Source organism: Mesoplodon bidens (genome assembly GCF_964165515.1).
Source record: "Mesoplodon bidens genome assembly, chromosome: 4".
NCBI lineage: Eukaryota > Metazoa > Chordata > Mammalia > Artiodactyla > Ziphiidae > Mesoplodon > Mesoplodon bidens.
The window spans coordinates 141,305,119-141,324,658 of record NC_138160.1 but is presented as its reverse complement, the minus strand read 5'-3'; the positions used below and the strand labels follow the sequence as shown (position 1 = coordinate 141,324,658).

Here is a 19,540-nt window from a genome sequence, read left to right as displayed (position 1 = left end):
TAAACAAGATGAAAAGACAACCCTCAGAAGAGGAGAAAATATTTGCAAACAAAGCAACTGACAAAGAATTAATCTCCAAAATATACAAGCAGCTCATGCAGCTCAATATCAAAAAAACCCAAACAACCCAATCCAAAAATGGGCAGAAGACCTAAATAGACATTTCTCCAAAGAAGATATACAGATTGCCAACAAACACATGAAAGGATGCTCAGCATCACTAATCGTTAGAGAAATGCAAATCAAAACTACAGTGAGGTATCACCTCACACCCATTAGAATGGCATTAATCAAAAATCTACAAACAGTAATAGCTGGAGAGGGTGTGGAGAAAGGGAACCCTCTTGCACTGTTGGTGAGATTGTAAATTGATACAGCCACTATGGAGAACAGTATGGAGGTTCCTTAAAAAACTATAAATAGAACTACCATATGACCCAGCAATCCCACTACTGGGCATATACCCTGAGAAAACCATAATTCAAAAAGAGTCATGTACCATAATATTCATTGCAGCACTATTTACAATAGCCAGGACATGGAAGCAACCTAAGTGTCCATCAAGAGACAAATGGATAAAGAAGATGTGGCAATATATATATATACAATGGAATATTATATACAATGGAATATTACTCAGCCATAAAAAGAAATGAAATTGAGTTATTTGTAGTGCAGTGGGTGGACCTAGAGTCTGTCATACACAGTGAAGTAAGTCATAAAGAGAAAAACAAATACTGTATGCTAACACATATATATGGGATCTAAAAAAAAATGGTTCTGAAGAACCTAGGAGCAGGAGAGGAATAATGACACAGACGTAGAGAATGGACTTGAGGACACAGGGAGGGGGAAGGGTAAGCTGGGACAAAGTGAGAGAGTACCACTGACATATATACACTACCAGATGTAAAATAGATAGCTAGTGGGAAGCAGCTGCATAGCACAGGGAGATCAGCTCAGTGCTTTGTGATGACCTAGAGGGGTGGGATAGGAAGGATGGGAGGGAGGCTCAAGAGGGTGGGGATATAGGGATATATGTATGCATATGTCCCCATATCCCTGATTCACTTTGGTGTACAACAGAAACTAACACAGTATTGTGAAGCAAATATACTCCAATAAAGATCTATTTTAAAAAAAATTCTTGTTTCCCAGCAGGCTCTGCGGTGTAAGAGCTAAAGATGTTGGAAAGTGATGTTAGGGGTAAACAGGTCTTGTAGCCTTGGCAGCGGCTGAGGCTGGTGAGCAGGGCTCCGGCTGCCGCCCACCAGAGAGAGGAGCTGCCTACCGCCGTTAGCCTGGGTTGCAGGCACCGCTGCTGCGGGGTGGACAGCCATGGCCAAGGACATCCTGGGTGAAGCAGGGCCACACTTTGATGAGCTGAACAAGCTGTGGGTGCTGGACCCAGAGGTTACCCAGCAGACCACAGAGCTCAAGGAAGAGTGCAAGGACTTTGTGGACAAAATTGGCCAGTTTCATAAAATAGTTGGTGGTTTAATTGAGCTTGTTGACCAACTTGCAAAAACAGCAGAAAATGAGAAGATGAAGGCCATTGGTGCTCAGAACTTGCTCAAATCTATAGCAAAACAGAGAGGAAAAAAAAAAAAAAACAGAGAGAAGCCCAACAGCAGCAACTCCAGGCACTAATAGCAGAAAAGAAAATGCAGCTTGGAAGGTATCAGGTTGAGTATGAAGCTTTGTGTAAAGTAGAAGCAGAACAAAATGAATTTATTGACCAATTTTCTTTTCAGAAATGAACTGAAAATTTCATTTTCTAGCAGAAAGGCAAAAAAAGAAAAAAAAAAAAAACTACAACCCCTAAACCAAAAAAACCTCTGTACCATTCCAGTGACTTGACTAATGACCCAAGTGTGTCATGTGAGATGGTGTGTGAGGAATGCAGCATCTCTGAAGGCAACAAAACAAATCTGGGGGAGCTTGTTTCAGATGTCAGTGCCTATCTGCAGGCGAACACCCAGTGGCCACTGTGGTCCAGGTTCTCACCTCTTTTTTTTTTTTTTTTTTGCGGTACGCGGGCCTCTCACTGCTGTGGCCTCTCCTGTTGCGGAGCACAGGCTCCGGACGCGCAGGCTCAGCGGCCATGGCTCACGGGCCCAGCCGCTCCGCGGCACATGGGATCTTCCCAGACCGGGGCACGAACCCACGTCCCCTACATCGGCAGGCAGACTCCCAACCACTGCGCCACCAGGGAAGCCCTCAGGTTCTCACCTCTTGCATTCTCAGTCTGAGCTGAGCAGCCTGTAAACTATTTTTTTTTTTTTTTGGTAAATTCACAAAGCTTTTGAAGGAAAAGCAATAAATTATTATTTTCAAAAAAAAGACATTTCTAATGGCACTGGTTGTATGAATGAATCAGGATAATCTTATTTCTGTAAGATGTGTTCACCACTCTGTGCTGCATATTACACACTCCCTATGGAAATGTGTAAAATATGTCAAGACTGCTCGTTGCGTGAATGAATCCGTATCGTGTTTTTGTGTGGAGCAGTGTGTTTCCCACTCTGTACTGCATGTTATACACTCTCCCAAGTCCTAGCCCAAGCCCAAGGCTGAATTTAAATCCAACAACAAACACCAACATGAATACAAACATGAACAGGTACACAAACCAGACCCAACTCCAACACTGAATCATGACCTTATTCCTGCCCTAATCCTCACCCTAACCATAACATTTACCCCAAATTATAACCCTAAATCTGACTTTATCCTTATCCAACCCCAACCTTGACCCTCATTCTATAGGTCTTAAATTTTTATCTTGACCCTAACCCTCAAAAGTTGACCTTGATTTTAACCTTAATATTGTCATTGAAATTGAGCCTTGCCTGATTATCATGGTACTTTCAGACCTGTATTCTGTCTCTACTATGTGACCTTTCCTATCACTGACTTTTTTTTTTTTTTTTTTTTTTTTTTTGGCTGCATCGGGTCTTATTTGCAGCACACAGGATCTTCGCTGTGGCATGTGGGATCACTTCTCTCTAGTTGTGGTGCACGGGCTCAATAGTTGCCCCATGGCATGTGGGATCTTAGTTCCCTGACCAGGGGTCAAACCCATGTCCCCTGCATTAGAAGGTGGATTCTTAACCACTAGACCACCAGGGAAGTCCCTCTATCACTGACTTTTAATTTGACCATGACCTTAATCTCCTATATCTGTGGGGTTGTTTTGGACCATGAACTTTACCTTGATCTTGAACTTGAATCTTACTTTTACCTTGACCCTGAGAGTCGAAATACTGCCATTGACTCTTTCTTAATGGAAATTTGTCCTGACCTTGGTGTTTTGATCTTGACCTTAAAGGTGACCTTGACCTTTTTCAGATGCATATCATGTGTGAAACTTTCTCTCTAACCTTATTCCTTACTGACCAATAATTTGATCTTGATTTTTACCTTGAAGTTGACACTGACCATTTTTAATCTGTTCTGTCCTTTCACTTCTTGTTTTTCTATTACAAATTGATTATTTCGAACCTTGCATTTGAATCTTGACATCTCCTTTGACCTCACTTTGTCCATATCCTTTGTCCTTTAACTTGATCTTCACACTGATTCACAATATATTCCAACCTTGATTATCATCCTATCAGTTTACACCACTTAAATACAATTTGAACTTGACCTGTCCTTTAATACAACCTTTAATTTACCTAAAGGTGACTATTACCTTACCTTGAACTAGAGTTTGCACCAATTACCCTATATCCTGTCCTTGTCTATCTCCCTGACATTTCTATCATTGATGGATAATTGGACCCTGATCTTGACCTTGGCTTAACTTTGAATATTACCTTTAAAATCTTGAACTTGATTCCAAACAAATCCTGTCCTTGTCTATCATCCTGTCCATTTAATCTCTAACTGAAAATTTGAACTTGACCATGATTTCTTTTTAATTATTATTATTTATTTATTTTTGGCTGCATTGGGTCTTCGTTGCTGCGCGTGGGCTTTCTCTGGTTGCGGCGAGCGGGGGCTACGCTTTGTTGCGGTGTGCAGGCTTCTCATTGTGGTGGCTTCTCTTGTTGTGGTGTATGGGCTCTAGGTGCACAGGCTTCAGTAGTTGTGGCACGTGGGCTCAGTAGTTGTAGCTTGCGGGCTCTAGAGCGCAGGCTCAGTAGTTATGGCGCACGGGCTTAGTTGCTCCACGGCATGTGGGATCTTCCTGGACCAGGGCTTGAACCTGTGTCCCCTGCATTGGCAGGTGGATTCTTAACCACTGCGCCACCAGGGAAGCCATTGACCATGATTTTTACCTTTTCCTTTACCTTCATTTTCATATTGACCCTTCATTAGAACATTTTCTACCCCTTATTTTGATTCTATCATCCTGCCCATCTTCACCATCAACTGACAATATAATCTTGACCTTGAATTTGAACTTGATCTTGAACTTGATCTCACGCTTGGTGTGACCAACTGCAGACCTTGAACCTTTTTAGAACTGTAAGAATATCATCATGACCATTTCTTTCATTGATTGGGGATTTGACCTTGATCTTGGCATTAACATAATTTTGAACTTGATAGAGATCCTTGTCTCCTGCTATGGTTCAAATATTTGTGTCCCCTCGAAATTCACATGTTGAAATCCTAATGCCCATTTTATGTGTTTTAGGATGTGGGACCTTTGGGAGATAATTATGTCAGGAGGGCAGAGCCCTAATGAATGAGATTAATGCCCTTATAAAAGAGGCCCGAGGGAATTCCCTGGCAGTCCAGTGGTTAGGACTCAGCACTTCCACTGCAGGGGGCACAAGTTCAATCCTGGTCAGGGAACTAAGATCCACAAACTGCGTGTCACAGCCAAAAAAAAAAAAAAAAAAAGAGGCCCGAGAGAGCTCCCTCACCCCTTCCACCATGTGAGGATACAAGAATTCTGCAACAGGGAAGAGGGTTCTCACCAGAACCCAACCATAGCACCCTTATCTTGGATTTCTGGTGCCCAAATAAACGTTGTTTATAAGCCACGCTGTCTGTGGTATTTTGTTATAGCAGCCTGAACAGACTAAGACATATCCCTATCTTCCTGATAGTCTTCTTAATGACTGATAATTTGAATTCTCTTGAACTTCACCTTCACCTTTCCTTGACCTTGACCTTTTCAGACTAATATCCTATATCAGACTGTATTTTCATATCTCTAACACTATTTGAACCAGGCTTAGATTTTTACCTTGACCTTGACCTCACCTTGACCCCTTTCAGGCCCATACCCTGTCCTTATCATGACAACTTTCTGTATCACTGAATGATTATTTTACTTTGACCTTAACCTTCACCTTTATATTGACTGATACAGACCAACTCCTGTCCTTCACAATCTTCAATGTTCATTTCTACCCCAACTGAAAACTTAAACTTGAATTTGACACTGAATATGAACTTGACCTGGCATTGTTCTTGACCTTTATCTATTCCAGTTTTGTGCTCTATTCCTATCATCCTGGCATTCTCTACGACTAATAATTTTCCTTTGACCTCAACTTAATACCTTTAACTTTACCTTGACCCTTATTTTAAACAAATCCTGTCCCCTATCTACTGTACTGATCCTATCACTAATTTTTAATATGACCTTGATTTTGGCTTTGTATGATACTGAACTTCACCATGGCCTAATTTTGACCTTCACCCTTTTCAGAACCATAGTCTCTGTAGAAATATTATCCTCCCCATTTCTAATAATGACTGAGAATTTGACCTTGATCTTGTTGTTGACTTGACTTTGAAATTGACATAATCTTGAACTTGATATAAACACTAGTTGAATATATCATGTCTCTGTCTTCCTGAATTACTCTGTGACCAATAATTTGACCTTGGCCTGACATTGTGACCTGACTGTGAACTTGACTTTGCCCCTTTTCACCCATGTTCCTCTTTTCACCTATGTCCTGTCCCTTACAATTATCTTGATCTTCTCTATTACTGACCAATAATTTGTCCTTGGCTTAAACCTCAACCTTGCTCTTGCCCTTGCCCTTTCCCTCGAACTTGATCTGGACTTGACCTTGACTCTTCTCAGACCCATATCCTGTATCCTGACAATTTTTATTACTGACTGATTATGTGACCTTGCTCTGGGCTATTACATTGACTCTGTTTCAGATCAAACCCTGCCATTGACCATCATCAATGTATATTTCTATCACTAATAATTTGACCCTGACCTTGACCTTTTGAAGACCCATATACTGTCCTTGACTACCATCCTCATAATTTCTATCACTGCCTAAAATTTTTACTTCAGTTGAGTTTGGCCTTGAACATCACCTTGAATTTGACCTCAGGACACGTGGACAGATGAAAGCCAGCACATGTGCAATTCAAGCCGGAGTCATCTTGGATGGTGGAAAGTCTATAGCCCATTATTCTGAAGAGCCAAAGATTAGCATATCACCACCATTCTGGTGGCCCAATCTGGCTGCCAGGTCAGAAAATGCACCCCTACCCACATCAGTATGCAATATCTACACCACAGGCTGACTTCCTGGAACTTCAACCTGGCCACTGGGACCTGCAACAGTCTCATCACTGAGACCTAGAACCCTGTGGGCCATCTGGTCGCCTCCTTATATGGAATGGCAGGAAGGCCTGGATCCCCATGTGCCCCACTCCAGACCCAGGCAAGGAGGGTACAGTCCAGGCCTTCAGAAGAGGACTTGGAAACATTTTCAGGAGGCTCATCAGATGACACAATCCCATACAGCCTACTCCTGGTCTCCTGGGACAGTCTTTGCTAGTGGGAGGGTCCCCCACATGCCAATCAACCCACCTGCACTATCCCAGGTAATACCTGAACAGTGACAGAGGCCTCCCTCCCCTATCTGTAAGTAAATATGTGGTGAATGTTTTCCCCTGCCACATTGGGCATAGCAGAACAACCCTGCCATCATTGCCAGCCTCCTGAAAAAAAAAATTACCACAAACTGTGTGGCTTAAAAGAACAGAACTTTATTCTTTAACAGTTCTGGAGGCCAGAAGTCTGAAACCAAGCTGTCAACAGGGCTGTGCTCCCTACACAGGCTCCGAGGGAAAATCCTTTCTTGTTTCTTCCAGCTTCTGGTATTCACTGGCATTCCTTGGCTTGTGGCTGCATCACTCTGCCTCCATCTTTACAAGGCCTAATCCTCTTCTCTTCTCTGTATATCTCTAATACTTGTCATTGGATTTAGGGCCTACCCTAAATCCAAGGTGATCTCATCTCAAGATCCTTGTGTTAATTATATCTGCAAAGACCCTTTTTCCAAATAAGGTCACATTCACAGGTTCCAGGGATTAGGACTTGGACATATCTCTTAATGGAAGTACGGAGAGAGCACCATTCAGCCCATTACAGGGTGCTTGGCAAAGTAATATATCCGTTAAACCATGCCAGTTTACCTGATCAGCAAGCACATGTGTGAGGCAGAAGGGGACAGGGGAGTTTGAATGTTGTCAATGGTTAAAAGAAAAAAATTACACACTTTATTCCAGTAGAATTTGTAGAAACTAGCTCATAGTCACATTCTAAGGAGTAATGCCTTATTTCAAGTTAAGCACACGAAGATCAAGGCATTTTTTGTGGAAATGTGCTAAGTTAAACAGTGCTCTCCAAACAAAGTTCTCCTTTCAGGTTAGAGCAAATCACAGTGCAGCTAAGCAATACTGAAACAAGCTCAGAGTCACATAGTGCAAAAAAAAAAATATTGTGTTATTTCAGTTTAGAATAAATGAAGAAGAATCAATGCATTATTCGAGAAAATGTGCTGTATTAGACTTCTCTAGAGAAAGAAAACCAGTAAGATGTATGCATGTAAAGATAGATCCATACCTATCTACATAGATGATACATACATACATACATACATACATACATACACAGAGAGAGAGAGAGATCAACTGATGTTGAGGTATTGGTTCACATGATTGTGGAGGTTGACAGGTACAAAATCTGCAGGGCAGGGGCTTCCCCGGTGGCGCAGTGGTTGGGAGTCCGCCTGCCGATGCGGGGGATGCAGGTTCGTGCCCCGGTCTGGGAAAATCCCACTTGCCGCAGAGCAGCTGGGCCCGTGAGCCATGGCTGCTGAGCCTGCACGTCCAGAGCCTGTGCTCCGCAACAGGAGAGGCCACAACAGTGAGAGGCCCGCGTACCACAAAAAAAAAAAAAAAAAAAAAAAAAAAAAAAAAAATCTGCAGGGCAGTCTGGCAGGCAGAAGACTCAGGGAAGAGTTGATGTTGTAGCTTGAGTCCAAAGGCAGTCTGGAGACAGAATTCCTTCTTCCCTGGGGGAGGTCAGTCTTTTTTCTCTTAAGTCCTTTAACTGATTGGATACGGCCCATTCACATTATGGAGGATAGTCTACTTTACTTGAAGTCTACTGATCTAAATGTTAATTACATCTAAAAAAATATCTTCACAGCAATGTCTAAACTAGTGTTTGACCAAATATCTAGGTACCGTAGCCTAGCCAGGTTGACCTATGAAATTATGCATCACACATGCTCTGAGTTATAAAGAGCTCACAAAACTAAAATATTATTTTGACTTAGAGACTTAGAACAAATGAAGATGAACCAATGTATTATTTGTGAAAAGGAAGAGTCACCCAATCATGCAAAACTAACATCAAATTAGAACAAATGAAAATGACCGTAATTGTAATTGTGAAAATGAACATGCAGCCACACTCAGAGGGTCATGGAGAAGTCGCCTGGGCACAGCTGCAGTCCTATATGGACACTGATAGTCAAAGGAGCCACCAAAAAATATTTCTAAGTCCCCCTCCAGTAGCAGCAACCAGCACAGGCCAGCCTGTGATAAACTGGGAAGGTGCCCTGGGCTTAGTGGCAGTGCAGGTGGGGCCCAATTGCTGGATAGGCTTCCCCCAAATTTTTCTAAATCTCCCACTGGAGGCTAGGACTGGCCCAGGTTATGCAAGAAAGCCTAAGAAGGGGTCCCGGGCCTGGCCATAGTCTTGCATGGGGCCTGAATATGTGAAGAATCTCCCAGAAAGTTTTTTAAAGAGGGAAACTGGTGAAGGGCATTCTGGGTTCATCCCCAGCCCTGTGTCAGACAAAAATTTTTCTAGGTCACCCTCCCTGGGAGGCTCTAGGAGGGTATCCTGGGTCTGCCCACAGCTGAAACTAAGGACAATTATCATTCATAATAGCCAAAAGATGAAAACAGCCCAACTGTCCATCAACTAATGAATGGAAAAACTAAATGCAGTCCATCCATACAATGGAATATTATTCAGCCATAAAAAGGAATGAAGTACTGATTCATGCTACAATGTAAGTGAGCCTTGAAATCATTACACTAAGCAGTGATGGTTGCACACATCTATGAATGTACTAAAACCATCGATTCATCACTTTAAATGGGGAATTGTACAGTATGTGAAATATGTCTTAATAAAGCTGTCATTGAAAAACAAGTTGGGTTTTCCAGTTTCTGCATGTAAGTTTGGAAGTCACCACTCTGTTCTAACAAATAAAAAGATAAACAGACCGAAACATCAACAACTCTTCTAGGATCTGGAAGGACAAACCACTGCCCCCAAGACTGGGGAGACAAACAGGTGAATACAGGGAGTCACAGCTTATCAGAGCAGAGACTCATCAGCAGAAACTGCTGCAGGAACCAGTGCCAAAATAGGAAAACCTGAACTGTAACTGATGAGTTGCTGGAGGCTCAGTGTGGACAAGTGTGACAATTTAAAACTCCAAGGAGACCCAGTCATAGAGGAGCCTCCACAATTTTTTGAGATTCACTTCCAGAAGCTTGACAGAAAAGATCAGAAAAATCTCCTGTGCTTCTGGAAGCGAGAAGGGAAAAGGAACCATTTGATAAACGCCAGAGCACTCTGTTCTTCTTCACAAAGCCTGCCATCAGGGGAAACTAGTTGACCAGAGCCTAACCTGCTGGGTTATTAGCAGTCTAACTGACCTGGGGAAAGGGAAATACCCAGCTCCAGTACGCTCTAGCCATTGTCTCCCACCTAAGGGAGTTCACAGTCTAGAGGCTCAGGCTCACTAAAACACTGAGACCTCCTCTCAGCTCCATAATATACTTCCCCATCCCGCCACATCTCACCACCACATGACTAAAGCCCTGTTTACCGTAGTCCCTTTTACCCAGTACATTATGTCTGGCTAAGAAAAAATTACAAGAGGGACTTCCCTGGTGGTCCAGTCGTTAAGACTCTGTGCTTCCACTGCAGGGGGTGCGGGTTTGATCTCTGTTCCGGGAACAAAGATCCCTCAGGCCGCGTGGGCGCAGCCAAGAAAAAAAGAAAAGAAAAGAAAAAATGACAAGCTATACTAAAAAGCAAAAAACACAATTGGAAGAGACAGAGCAAGTATCAGAACCAAACGTGACAGGAATGTGGGACTTGTCAGACCAGGAATTTAAAACCGCCATGATAAATGCAGTAAGGGCTTTGATAGATAAAACAGTGTGGACAATGAATGTCGCCTGCCATTTCAGTAAACAAAGGATGCTGAGGCCATCAAGGCTTCAGCCTCTGCAGCCATCTCCAACTGTGGGCTTCAGGATGAAGAAAAACAGGATACTGGCCATAGATAGTTAAGGTGTCCATAGATAGTTAATTATTCAAAGGAATAATTTCAATAATCCCAGACTCTTGTACCTTCCCATATACAACAGCACTAAATTCATTAACTTGAAATGTCTGCTTTTCTTTAATTAACAGTAATCTTTTTTAAATTAATAGACTTTATTTTTTTAGAGAGGTGTTGGATTTACAGAAACAAGAGTAATCTTTTGATGTTCTGACTACATGGGATTTTTTTTTGGCAAAAACTCCTACATATCCTGGCTCCTCCTTACCTCTTCAGAACAGTCCCTCAGAGCTTTCTGAAAGGCTGTCTCCTGGGCTTAAGTCCTTAGTATGTCTGCTGAACGAAACATAATTCTCAACTTTTAGGTTGTGCATTTTTTTTCAGTCGACAACAGCATGCAAGATGGTCAATGCAAGAAGAGAGATGGAAATACTAAGATAGAACCAAAGATAAGTGCTAGAGATTGTTAACCTAAACAAAGAGGTAAACTGAGGCAAGTTCCAAAAGATGAGTTTATTCAGGAATAGTTAGAGGAATTGCAATTCAGGACAAGCAAACTGTAGCAAGCTACAGGCAAGTCCATTCAGGGTTTGGGGCAGGCTGTATTTATGGGCAGGGAATGTAAAGAGAGGACAGTTCAGTTAGTCAGTTAAAATAAAAACCAGAAGGCTTCCCTTCCCTGGTGGCGCAGTGGTTGAGAGTCCGCCTGCCGATGCAGGGGACACGGGTTCGTGCCCCGGTCTGGGAAGAGCCCACATGCCGCGGAGCGGCTGGGCCCATGAGCCATGGCCACTGAGCCTGCGCGTCCGGAGCCTGTGCTCTGCCACGGGAGAGGCCACAACAGTGAGAGTCCCACATACCGCAAAAAAATAAATAAATAAATAAATAAAAATAAAAACCAGAGACCACCAGCCTTAGGAAAATTTCCTAAGCAGACAAAATCGATCCAGTCACACAAACAAAGCTCAATTCAGCCCACTTTGTGAGATCAACCGTGACATCTCCTGGGTCATCTCCCATTCACGCCTCTGACAAAACTTTCCAAAGTCAATATGAGACAACCTCTGATCAATTCTACATCATCTGAGAAAATTCCAACACTATCATTTTCTGTAAATCAGGAATTTTACTGGAAATCAGTCTCTTAGTCCTTAAGTTTTGTCTTCCTGAGGGCACGTGTGTGAGATTCTCCACTTTATATCCTCTGGTTCTATTTTAGATTGAAAGTCTTTCTCAAGATCAAAAACAATGTAACAGGGCTTCTCTGGTGGCGCAGTGGTTAAGAATCCACCTGCCAATGCAGGGGACACGGGTTTGAGCCCTGGTCCGGGAAGATCCCACATGCCGCGGAGCAACTAAGCCCGTGTGCCACAGCTACTGATCCTGCGCTCTAGAGCCCGCAAGCCACTGCTACTGAGCCCGTGCGCCACAACTACTGAGCCTGTGTTCTAGAACCCGTGCTCCACAACAAGAGAAGCCACCGCAATGAGAAGCCCGTACACCACAACAAAGAGTAGCCCCTGCTTGCCGCAACTAGAGAAAGCTGGCGCACAGCAATGAAGACCCAACGGAGCCAAAAATAAATAAAAAGAAAAAAAGCAGAAAAGGAGAAATTTCTCTCATACAAGGTAACTTATCCACTGCCTAGGCTATCAGCAGATTTCTCAGTAGAAACCTTGCAAGCCAGGATAAAACGGGATGATACATTCAAAGCACTGAAAAACACTGCCACCAAGAATATTTTGCCCAGAAAAGTTGTCCTTCAAAAATGAAAGCTAAATAAAGACTTCCCCAAACAAAGAAAAGCTGAAGGATTTCAGAACACTAGACCTTTCTAACCAAAAGTTCTGAAATGAGTTCTTCAAGCTGAAACAAAAGGATGCTAATTAGTAATATAAAAACATATGAAAATGTAAAATACAACAGTAAAGGTAAGTATGTAGTCATATTCAGAATACTCTAAAACTGTAATGTGATGGTGTGTCAACCACTTAACCCTAATACGAAGGTTAAAGAAAAAAAGTACTAAGAAATAGCTAGCTACTGCTACAATAAGTTATTAATGGATACACAATATAAAGAGATGTAAATTGTGACACCAAAAACATAAAATGGAGGAGAGTAAAGGGTAGATTTTTTGCTTGTGATCAAAGTTAAGTTGTTATCAGCTTAAAATAGACTGTTACATAAGATGTTTCAAGGAAGCCACAGGGTAAACATAAAACAAAACCTATAGTAAATACACACAAGATAAAGAGAAGGGAATCAAGGCACACCAGTACAGGAAATCATCAATTCACAAAGGAAAACAGCAATAGAGGGGAAAAACTACAAATAGCCAGAAAACAATTATTAAGACAGCATTAGTCTATGGTCTGCCATAGCTTGCATTTCCTGAATTGCAATTCCAATGGCTATTCCCAAATAAACTTCCTTTTGTTTGTTAAAAAAAAAAATGGCATTAGTAAGGCCATATTGATGGCATCACCTATCAATAATTACTTTAAATACGAATGGATTAAATTCTCCAATCAAAAGACATAGAGTGGTAGTATGAATTAAAAAGAAAAGATTCAAACTATATGCTTCCTACAAGAGACTCACTTTAGCTTTAAGAACACACATAGGCCCAAAGTGAAGGGATGAGACAAGATATTCCATGCAAATGGAGACCAAAAGTGAGTAGGGGTAGCTACACTTATATCAGACAAAATAGCCTTTAAGTCAAATAATGTAACAAGAGACAAAGAAGGCCATTATATAATGATAAAGGGGTCAATTTATCAAGAGGATATAACACCTGTAAATATATATGCACCCAACATTGGAACACCTAAATATTAAATATTAAGTAAATATTAAATGTTTAATAAATATTAAAACAAATACTAACAGATCTGAAGGAAAAAAATAGACAACAATTCAATAACAGTAGGGGACTTCAATACCCCCAGTTTCACAATGGACAGATCATCCAGACAGAAAATCAATAAGGAAACACTGGACTCTGTGATATTGTGTTTTATAATAAGAAATGTAAATTTGGCCTTTGTCTTATTTCTGGCACAGAGCTCCTAAAATCCTTGGAATTTTCTAAGTTGTAAGAGCCATAAAGGTGTGTTAATATTCATAAAAAAACCCATTCAACCACACCTGAGTCTGTTAATGAGGTGACTTCTCGACCATACCTAAGGATGAGGGATGGTTGCCAGGGGAACCAACCATGTTATTGGAGAGCTGGAACTTTCAGTCCCATCCTCCTTGACCTCCAGGGAAGGGAGAGGAGCTGGAAGTTGAATTGATCACCAACAGCCAATGATTTAATGAATCATTCCTATGTAATGAAGCCTCCATCAAAACCCAAAAGGGCGGGTTTGGAGAGCTTCCAGGTTGATGAACATTTGGAAGTGCTGAGAGAGTGGCAAACTGGGAGAGGGCACGGAAGCTCCAAGCCCTTTCCCCATAACTTACCTATGCATCTCTTCCATCTGGCTGTTCTTTAGTTATATCCTTTTATAATAAGCTGGTAATCTACTAATTTAAATGTTTCTCTGAGTTCTGTGAGCCACCCTAGAAAATTAACTGAACCTAAGGAGGGGAATCATAGGAACCTCTGATCTATAGCTGATCGATCAGAAGCACAGGTAACAAACTAGACTTTTGATTGGCATTTGAAGTGGGAGGTGGGCAGTCTTATAAGACCAAGCCCTTATCCTGTGGGATCTGATGCTATCTCCAGGTAGATAGTGTCAGAACTGAGTTGAATTGTAGTATACACAGCTGGTGTCAGAGAAACACTTGGTGTTGGGGAAAAAACCTGCACATCAAAATTGGTTGCATAATCATGACTTGAATTATATTTCAGGCCAAAGAGACCTAAAAGACATATACAGTACTTTCCATGCAACAGCAGCAGAATACACATTCTTCTCAAACCCTCATGAAACATTCTCCAGGATAGATCATGTTACACCACAAAACAAATCTTAGCAAATTTTAGAAGAGTGAAATCACACCAAGTATCATTTCTAACCACAATGATATGAAAGTAGAAATCGATAGCAAGAGAAAAACTGGAAATTCACAAATATGGGAAACTCAGCAACACACTCCTGAATAACCAATAGGTCAAAGAAGAAATAAAAAAGGAAATTTTTTAAAATCTTGAAACAAACAACAATGGAAACACAACATACCAAAACTTATAGGATGTTGTGCAAAAGCAGTGCTAAGAAAGAAGTTTACATTGTGTTGTGTTGGTCTCAGCCTATTGATACTGATGCTATCAGCTAGGTACACCTGAGGCACTCACCCTGGCCCATATTACCCTTAGTGAGCCACACACACATTTCTCTAGCCAATGTTGTGGCTGGAGCAGCCCTTGGTTCTTATTATGATCACAGGAAAAAACCATCAGGGAATTTGAGGAACAAGATTTATTACTCACAGGTCCTGGAGCACACACAGCATACCCCAGGGCTACACAGTGAGTTCAGAGGTAGAAAGAAAGAAAGAGAGAGAGAGAGACTAGACCTAGGACTCTGTCTTTATTAGGATCCAAGATTGGTGTGTCTAGAGTTTTGTAGGCTCATGTTATTGGTTAATATAAAGCTTAAGAGGGACATCCCTTCTAAAAAAAAAATGGTTCTGAAGAACCTGGGGGCAGGACGGAATAAAGACGCAGACATAGAGAATGGACTTGAGGACACGGGGAGGGGGAAGGGTAAACTGGGACGAAGTGAGAGCGTGGCATGGACATATACACACTACCAGATGTAAAATAGATAGCTAGTGGGAAGCAGCCACATAGCACAGGGAGATCAGCTCGGTGCTTTGTGTCCACCTAGAGGGGTGGGATAGGGAGGGTGGGAGGGAGACACAAGGGGGAGGAGATATGGGGATATATGTATATGTATAGCTGATTCACTTTGTTATACAGCAGAAACTAACACACCATTGTAGAGCAATTACACTCCAATAAAGATGTTAAAAAAAAAAAAAAAAGAAGGGCTTTCCTGGCTGTCCAGTGGTTAAGACTCTGCACTTCCACAGCAAGGGGCACAGATTGGATCCCTGGTCAGGTGACCTAAAATCCCGCTTGCCGCACAGTGCAGCCAATAAATAAATAAAGCTTAAGAGCAGGAATTAGGGCATAGGAAGGGAGAAGCAGGATCACTCAAATGGTCAGTTATCCAGGTTACCCAGGGCTTTCTGAAAGAGGGACCTTCATGGGTAGGGGGTGGTCTAATTCCTTATCTGGTTATTTTGCTAGTAGTTGTGTCATACAGCTGCCAGGATGTTTATTCAAGATGGATGTCTTTTGAAATGGATGCCTTGACAATCAAAAGCTTAATGTCAAGCACTAATATAGCTATAAGTGCCTACATTTAAAAAAAATCTCAAATAAATGACCTAACTTTTCACCTCAAGGAATTAGAAAAAGAAGAACAAACTAAGTGCAAAGTCAGCAGAAGGAAGGAAGTAACAAAGATCAGAGGAGAAATAAATGAAATAGAGATTAGAGAAACAACAGAAAAAAAAAATAGGACTTCCCTGGTGGCACAGTGGTTAAGAATCTGCCTGCCAATGCAGGGCACATGGGTTTGAGCCCTGGTCGGGGAAGATCCCACATGACGCGGAGCAACTAAGGCCGTGCGCCACAACTAGTGAGCCTGTGCTCTAGAGCCTGGGAGCCACAACTACTGAGCCTGTGAGCCCCAACTACTGAGCCCGCATGTCACAACTACTGAAGCCTGTGCGCCTAGAGCCCGTGTTTCGCAACAAGAGAAGCCACCGCAATGAGACGTCTGTGCACCGCAACGAAGAGTCGCCCCCGCTTGCTACAACTAGAGAAAGCCCGTGAGCAGCAACGAAGATCCAATGCAGCCAAAAATTAATTAATTAGTTAATTAAAAAAAATAACTAACATCTTAAAAAATGAGCTGAAGATCTGAATAGGCATTTTTGCAGTCATATAAATGGCCAACAGGTACCTGAAAAGGTGTTCAACATTACTAATTATCAGGGAAATGCAAATCAAAACCATAATGAGTTATCACCTCACCCCTAGAATGGCTATTACCAAAAAGACAAGAGATATCAAAGGCTGGTGAGGATATGGAGAAAATTGTGCACTATTGGTGGGAATGTAAACTGGTGCAGCCACTATGGAAAACAGCATGGAGTTTCCTCAAAGAATTAAAAATAGAGCTATCATATGATCCAGCAATCTGGGTATATATCCAAAGCAAAAGAAATCACTATCTCTAAGGAAATGAAATCAGTATCTCAAAGAGATATCTGCACTCCCATGTGCATTGCAGCATTATTCACAATAGGCAAGACATGGAAACAACCAAAGTGTTCATTGACCAATATACGGATAAAGAAAATGTGATATATACATACACATTACTCAGCCATAAAAAAAGAAGGAAATCTTGCCATTTGAGAAAACATAGATGGACCTTGAGGGTATTATGGTAAGTGAAAGAGTCAGACAGAGAAAGATAAATACTGCATGATCACATGATTTATATGTGGAACCTAAAAACATGGAACTCATAGACAGTAGAACGGTGGTTGCCAGGACTGAGGGGTGGGGGAAATGGAGAGATGTTGGCCAAAGGGTACAAACTTCCAGATACAAGATGAATATGTTCTGAGGATGTAACATACAGCACGGTGACTATAGTTAACAATACTGTACTGTATACTTGAAAGTTGCTAAGAGAGTAGATCTTAAATGTTCTCACCACACACACACACACACACACACACACACACACACACAGAGGTAACTGTGTGAGGTGATGAAGGTGTTAACTAACTTACTGTGGTAATCATTTTGCAATATATATGTGTATCAAATCATGTTGTATATCTTAAACTTACACAATGTTGTACGTCTATTATGTCTCAATAAAGCTGGAACACTTGAAAGAAAGGAAGAAAAAAGAAATGTATGTCACCATGTTGCCATTTTAAAAACCTGTACATGGACATGTACAGCAACTTTATTCATAATTGGCAAAACTTGGAAGCAACCAAGATGTCCTTGAGTAGGGGAATGGATAAACTGCGGTACCTCTGGATAATGGAATATTATTCAGTGCTAAGAAGAAATGAGCTATCAAGCCATGAAAAGACACTGAGGAACCTTAAATGCAGCACTAAGTGAAGAAGCCAGCCTGAAAAGGCTACATATTGCATGATTCCAACTATATGATATTCTGGAAAAGAAAACACTATGGAGACAGTTGTGACAAAAACTCATACAGCAAAAAAATGACTCATTTTTTGAAATAAGACTGCTTTGAAATTCAAAATGTCACCAGGAAGGGGCAAATTAAATGGGACATTCTGTTTCTTTCCTAAACATGTAGCTATTTGGAATCCAACTGTGATTCCAAATAAAGCATGTGCTTTAAAGCATAAAGCACAACTTTATGCTTTAAAACCATTCTCCCTGAGCAAGGAAGCTTTAACTTATGATGATAAGTTAACATTGGAATGTGCTTCGGGAATGTTCAAAAATGAAAACATCTTGGACACCGATAGCAGCATATAAATGTATAGATGCAAAGACCTGATTGACAAATAGTTGGTCTACAAAACAAACCTGTTTTGGAGAGCTAAATACTAATCCCTACAAGTCAAAAAGCTTGTTGTTGCTAGTTAGTAAAATCCGTGCTGAAAGGCTTTAGGTGGGAGGCTATTACCTTGACGTCTTCACATTGGAATGACACCATTAATCAGAGTAGAGAGTTCCCTGGCAGTCCAGTGGTTAGGACTCCATGCCTGAGTTCAATTCCTGGTCCGGGAACTAAGATCCCTCAAGCCGCAGAATGCGGCCAATATATAAATAAATTTTTTAAAAAAAGAGAGAATCAGAGTAATTGTGGGCCCGCTAAGAGCAGGGAATCAAGTCAACGTGATGTCATCTTTGTGTTAGTTTTATCACCCCATAAAAGAGAAGGATGTTCTAAAGGTTGCAGTCCATTCAAAGAAGTATTTTTGGAAAAGAAAACTGAAAGTAAAAATATCCTACTGTGTAAAACGGGAAAGAAATGTCACGTTATTTTTATTAAATATAGAATATTATCTAAGTCTTATTGCATTTATGTTCTCCTTTTGCAGTCTTACATGTATATACCTCAAGAATCTTAAGAATATGCAACAATATAACCTACAAATTTAATGTCCAGTAAAGAGTTTAAAAAGTAGTTCAAATATTGCTGTATCAGAGGACAGAAACATTATAAACATATCATACACATTTTTCTCAAACATATTGTTGGATGTGTTTTCTATTAGTAGTACTACTAAGTACTGAAATACTAATTGCCACTGTTAATTAGTCCTACTGTGGTTTTGTTGAAACAATAGCATTTATATAACAGGAAAGTAAATAATAAACAATAAGTAAACACCAATTTTTCATATTCTTATGTTAAAGTAGTAACTTTGTGGGTGTGTAATTATTATCTATTACATGACGTCTCCTGTCAGGTGTGGCTGTGCCCTGTCTAGACTCTCGAAGCCCACCAGCCCCGAGCCCTACCCAGGCCCGGAGGTAGGGAAAACTCACCCCACCTCCACACCACCCGCACGCGCACAAGGCCCGCCCTCATGATAAATCCCGCCCCCTGAACAAGGGTGCTTCTTTGGCCCCACCTCCGCAGTGTCCAGGCTCCGCCCCTCGTGGCCCAGACAGTGCAGTCTCCGAGGAGGACTGGCCTCTTCCGATGTAGGTTGTCATGGTGGCGCCCAACCCGCCTTGCCTCGTCTTTTCCGGTCTCAGTCCGGCGTGGCAAAGCAGGCAGGCTGCCTTAGCCCTTTCAAGCCCTCTGTGTCATGGCGGCGCCCTGACTCTCCTTCCGGCCACAGCCTATCATGGCGGTGCCCTGAGTAGCCACTTCCGGACCCAGACCCGTACATTG

At 41.6% G+C, this 19,540-nt stretch overlaps 2 protein-coding genes across 2 annotated transcripts in view; both read left to right on the top strand.

Annotated features, from left to right (window-relative positions):
* Positions 1-1,338: 1,338 nt before the first annotated feature.
* LOC308616655 (intraflagellar transport protein 20 homolog) lies at positions 1,339-1,778 on the top strand (the record flags this gene model as incomplete). Its single annotated transcript, XM_081232961.1, has 1 exon — positions 1,339-1,778. One exon carries the CDS (start codon positions 1,339-1,341, stop codon positions 1,648-1,650), a length of 312 nt encoding a protein of 103 aa, XP_081089087.1. The 3' UTR covers positions 1,651-1,778.
* A 4,558-nt stretch (positions 1,779-6,336) lies between these two features.
* Positions 6,337-19,540, top strand: part of ATP13A1 (ATPase 13A1) — a gene marked incomplete at its 5' end in the record, with an annotated part of 29,122 nt that continues 15,918 nt past the window's right edge. Inside the window, 2 exons of the mRNA XM_081232648.1 lie at positions 6,337-6,464; positions 19,283-19,347. Coding sequence (XP_081088774.1) covers positions 6,337-6,464; positions 19,283-19,347 — 193 coding nt within the window. The remainder of the gene's footprint in view (positions 6,465-19,282; positions 19,348-19,540) is intronic.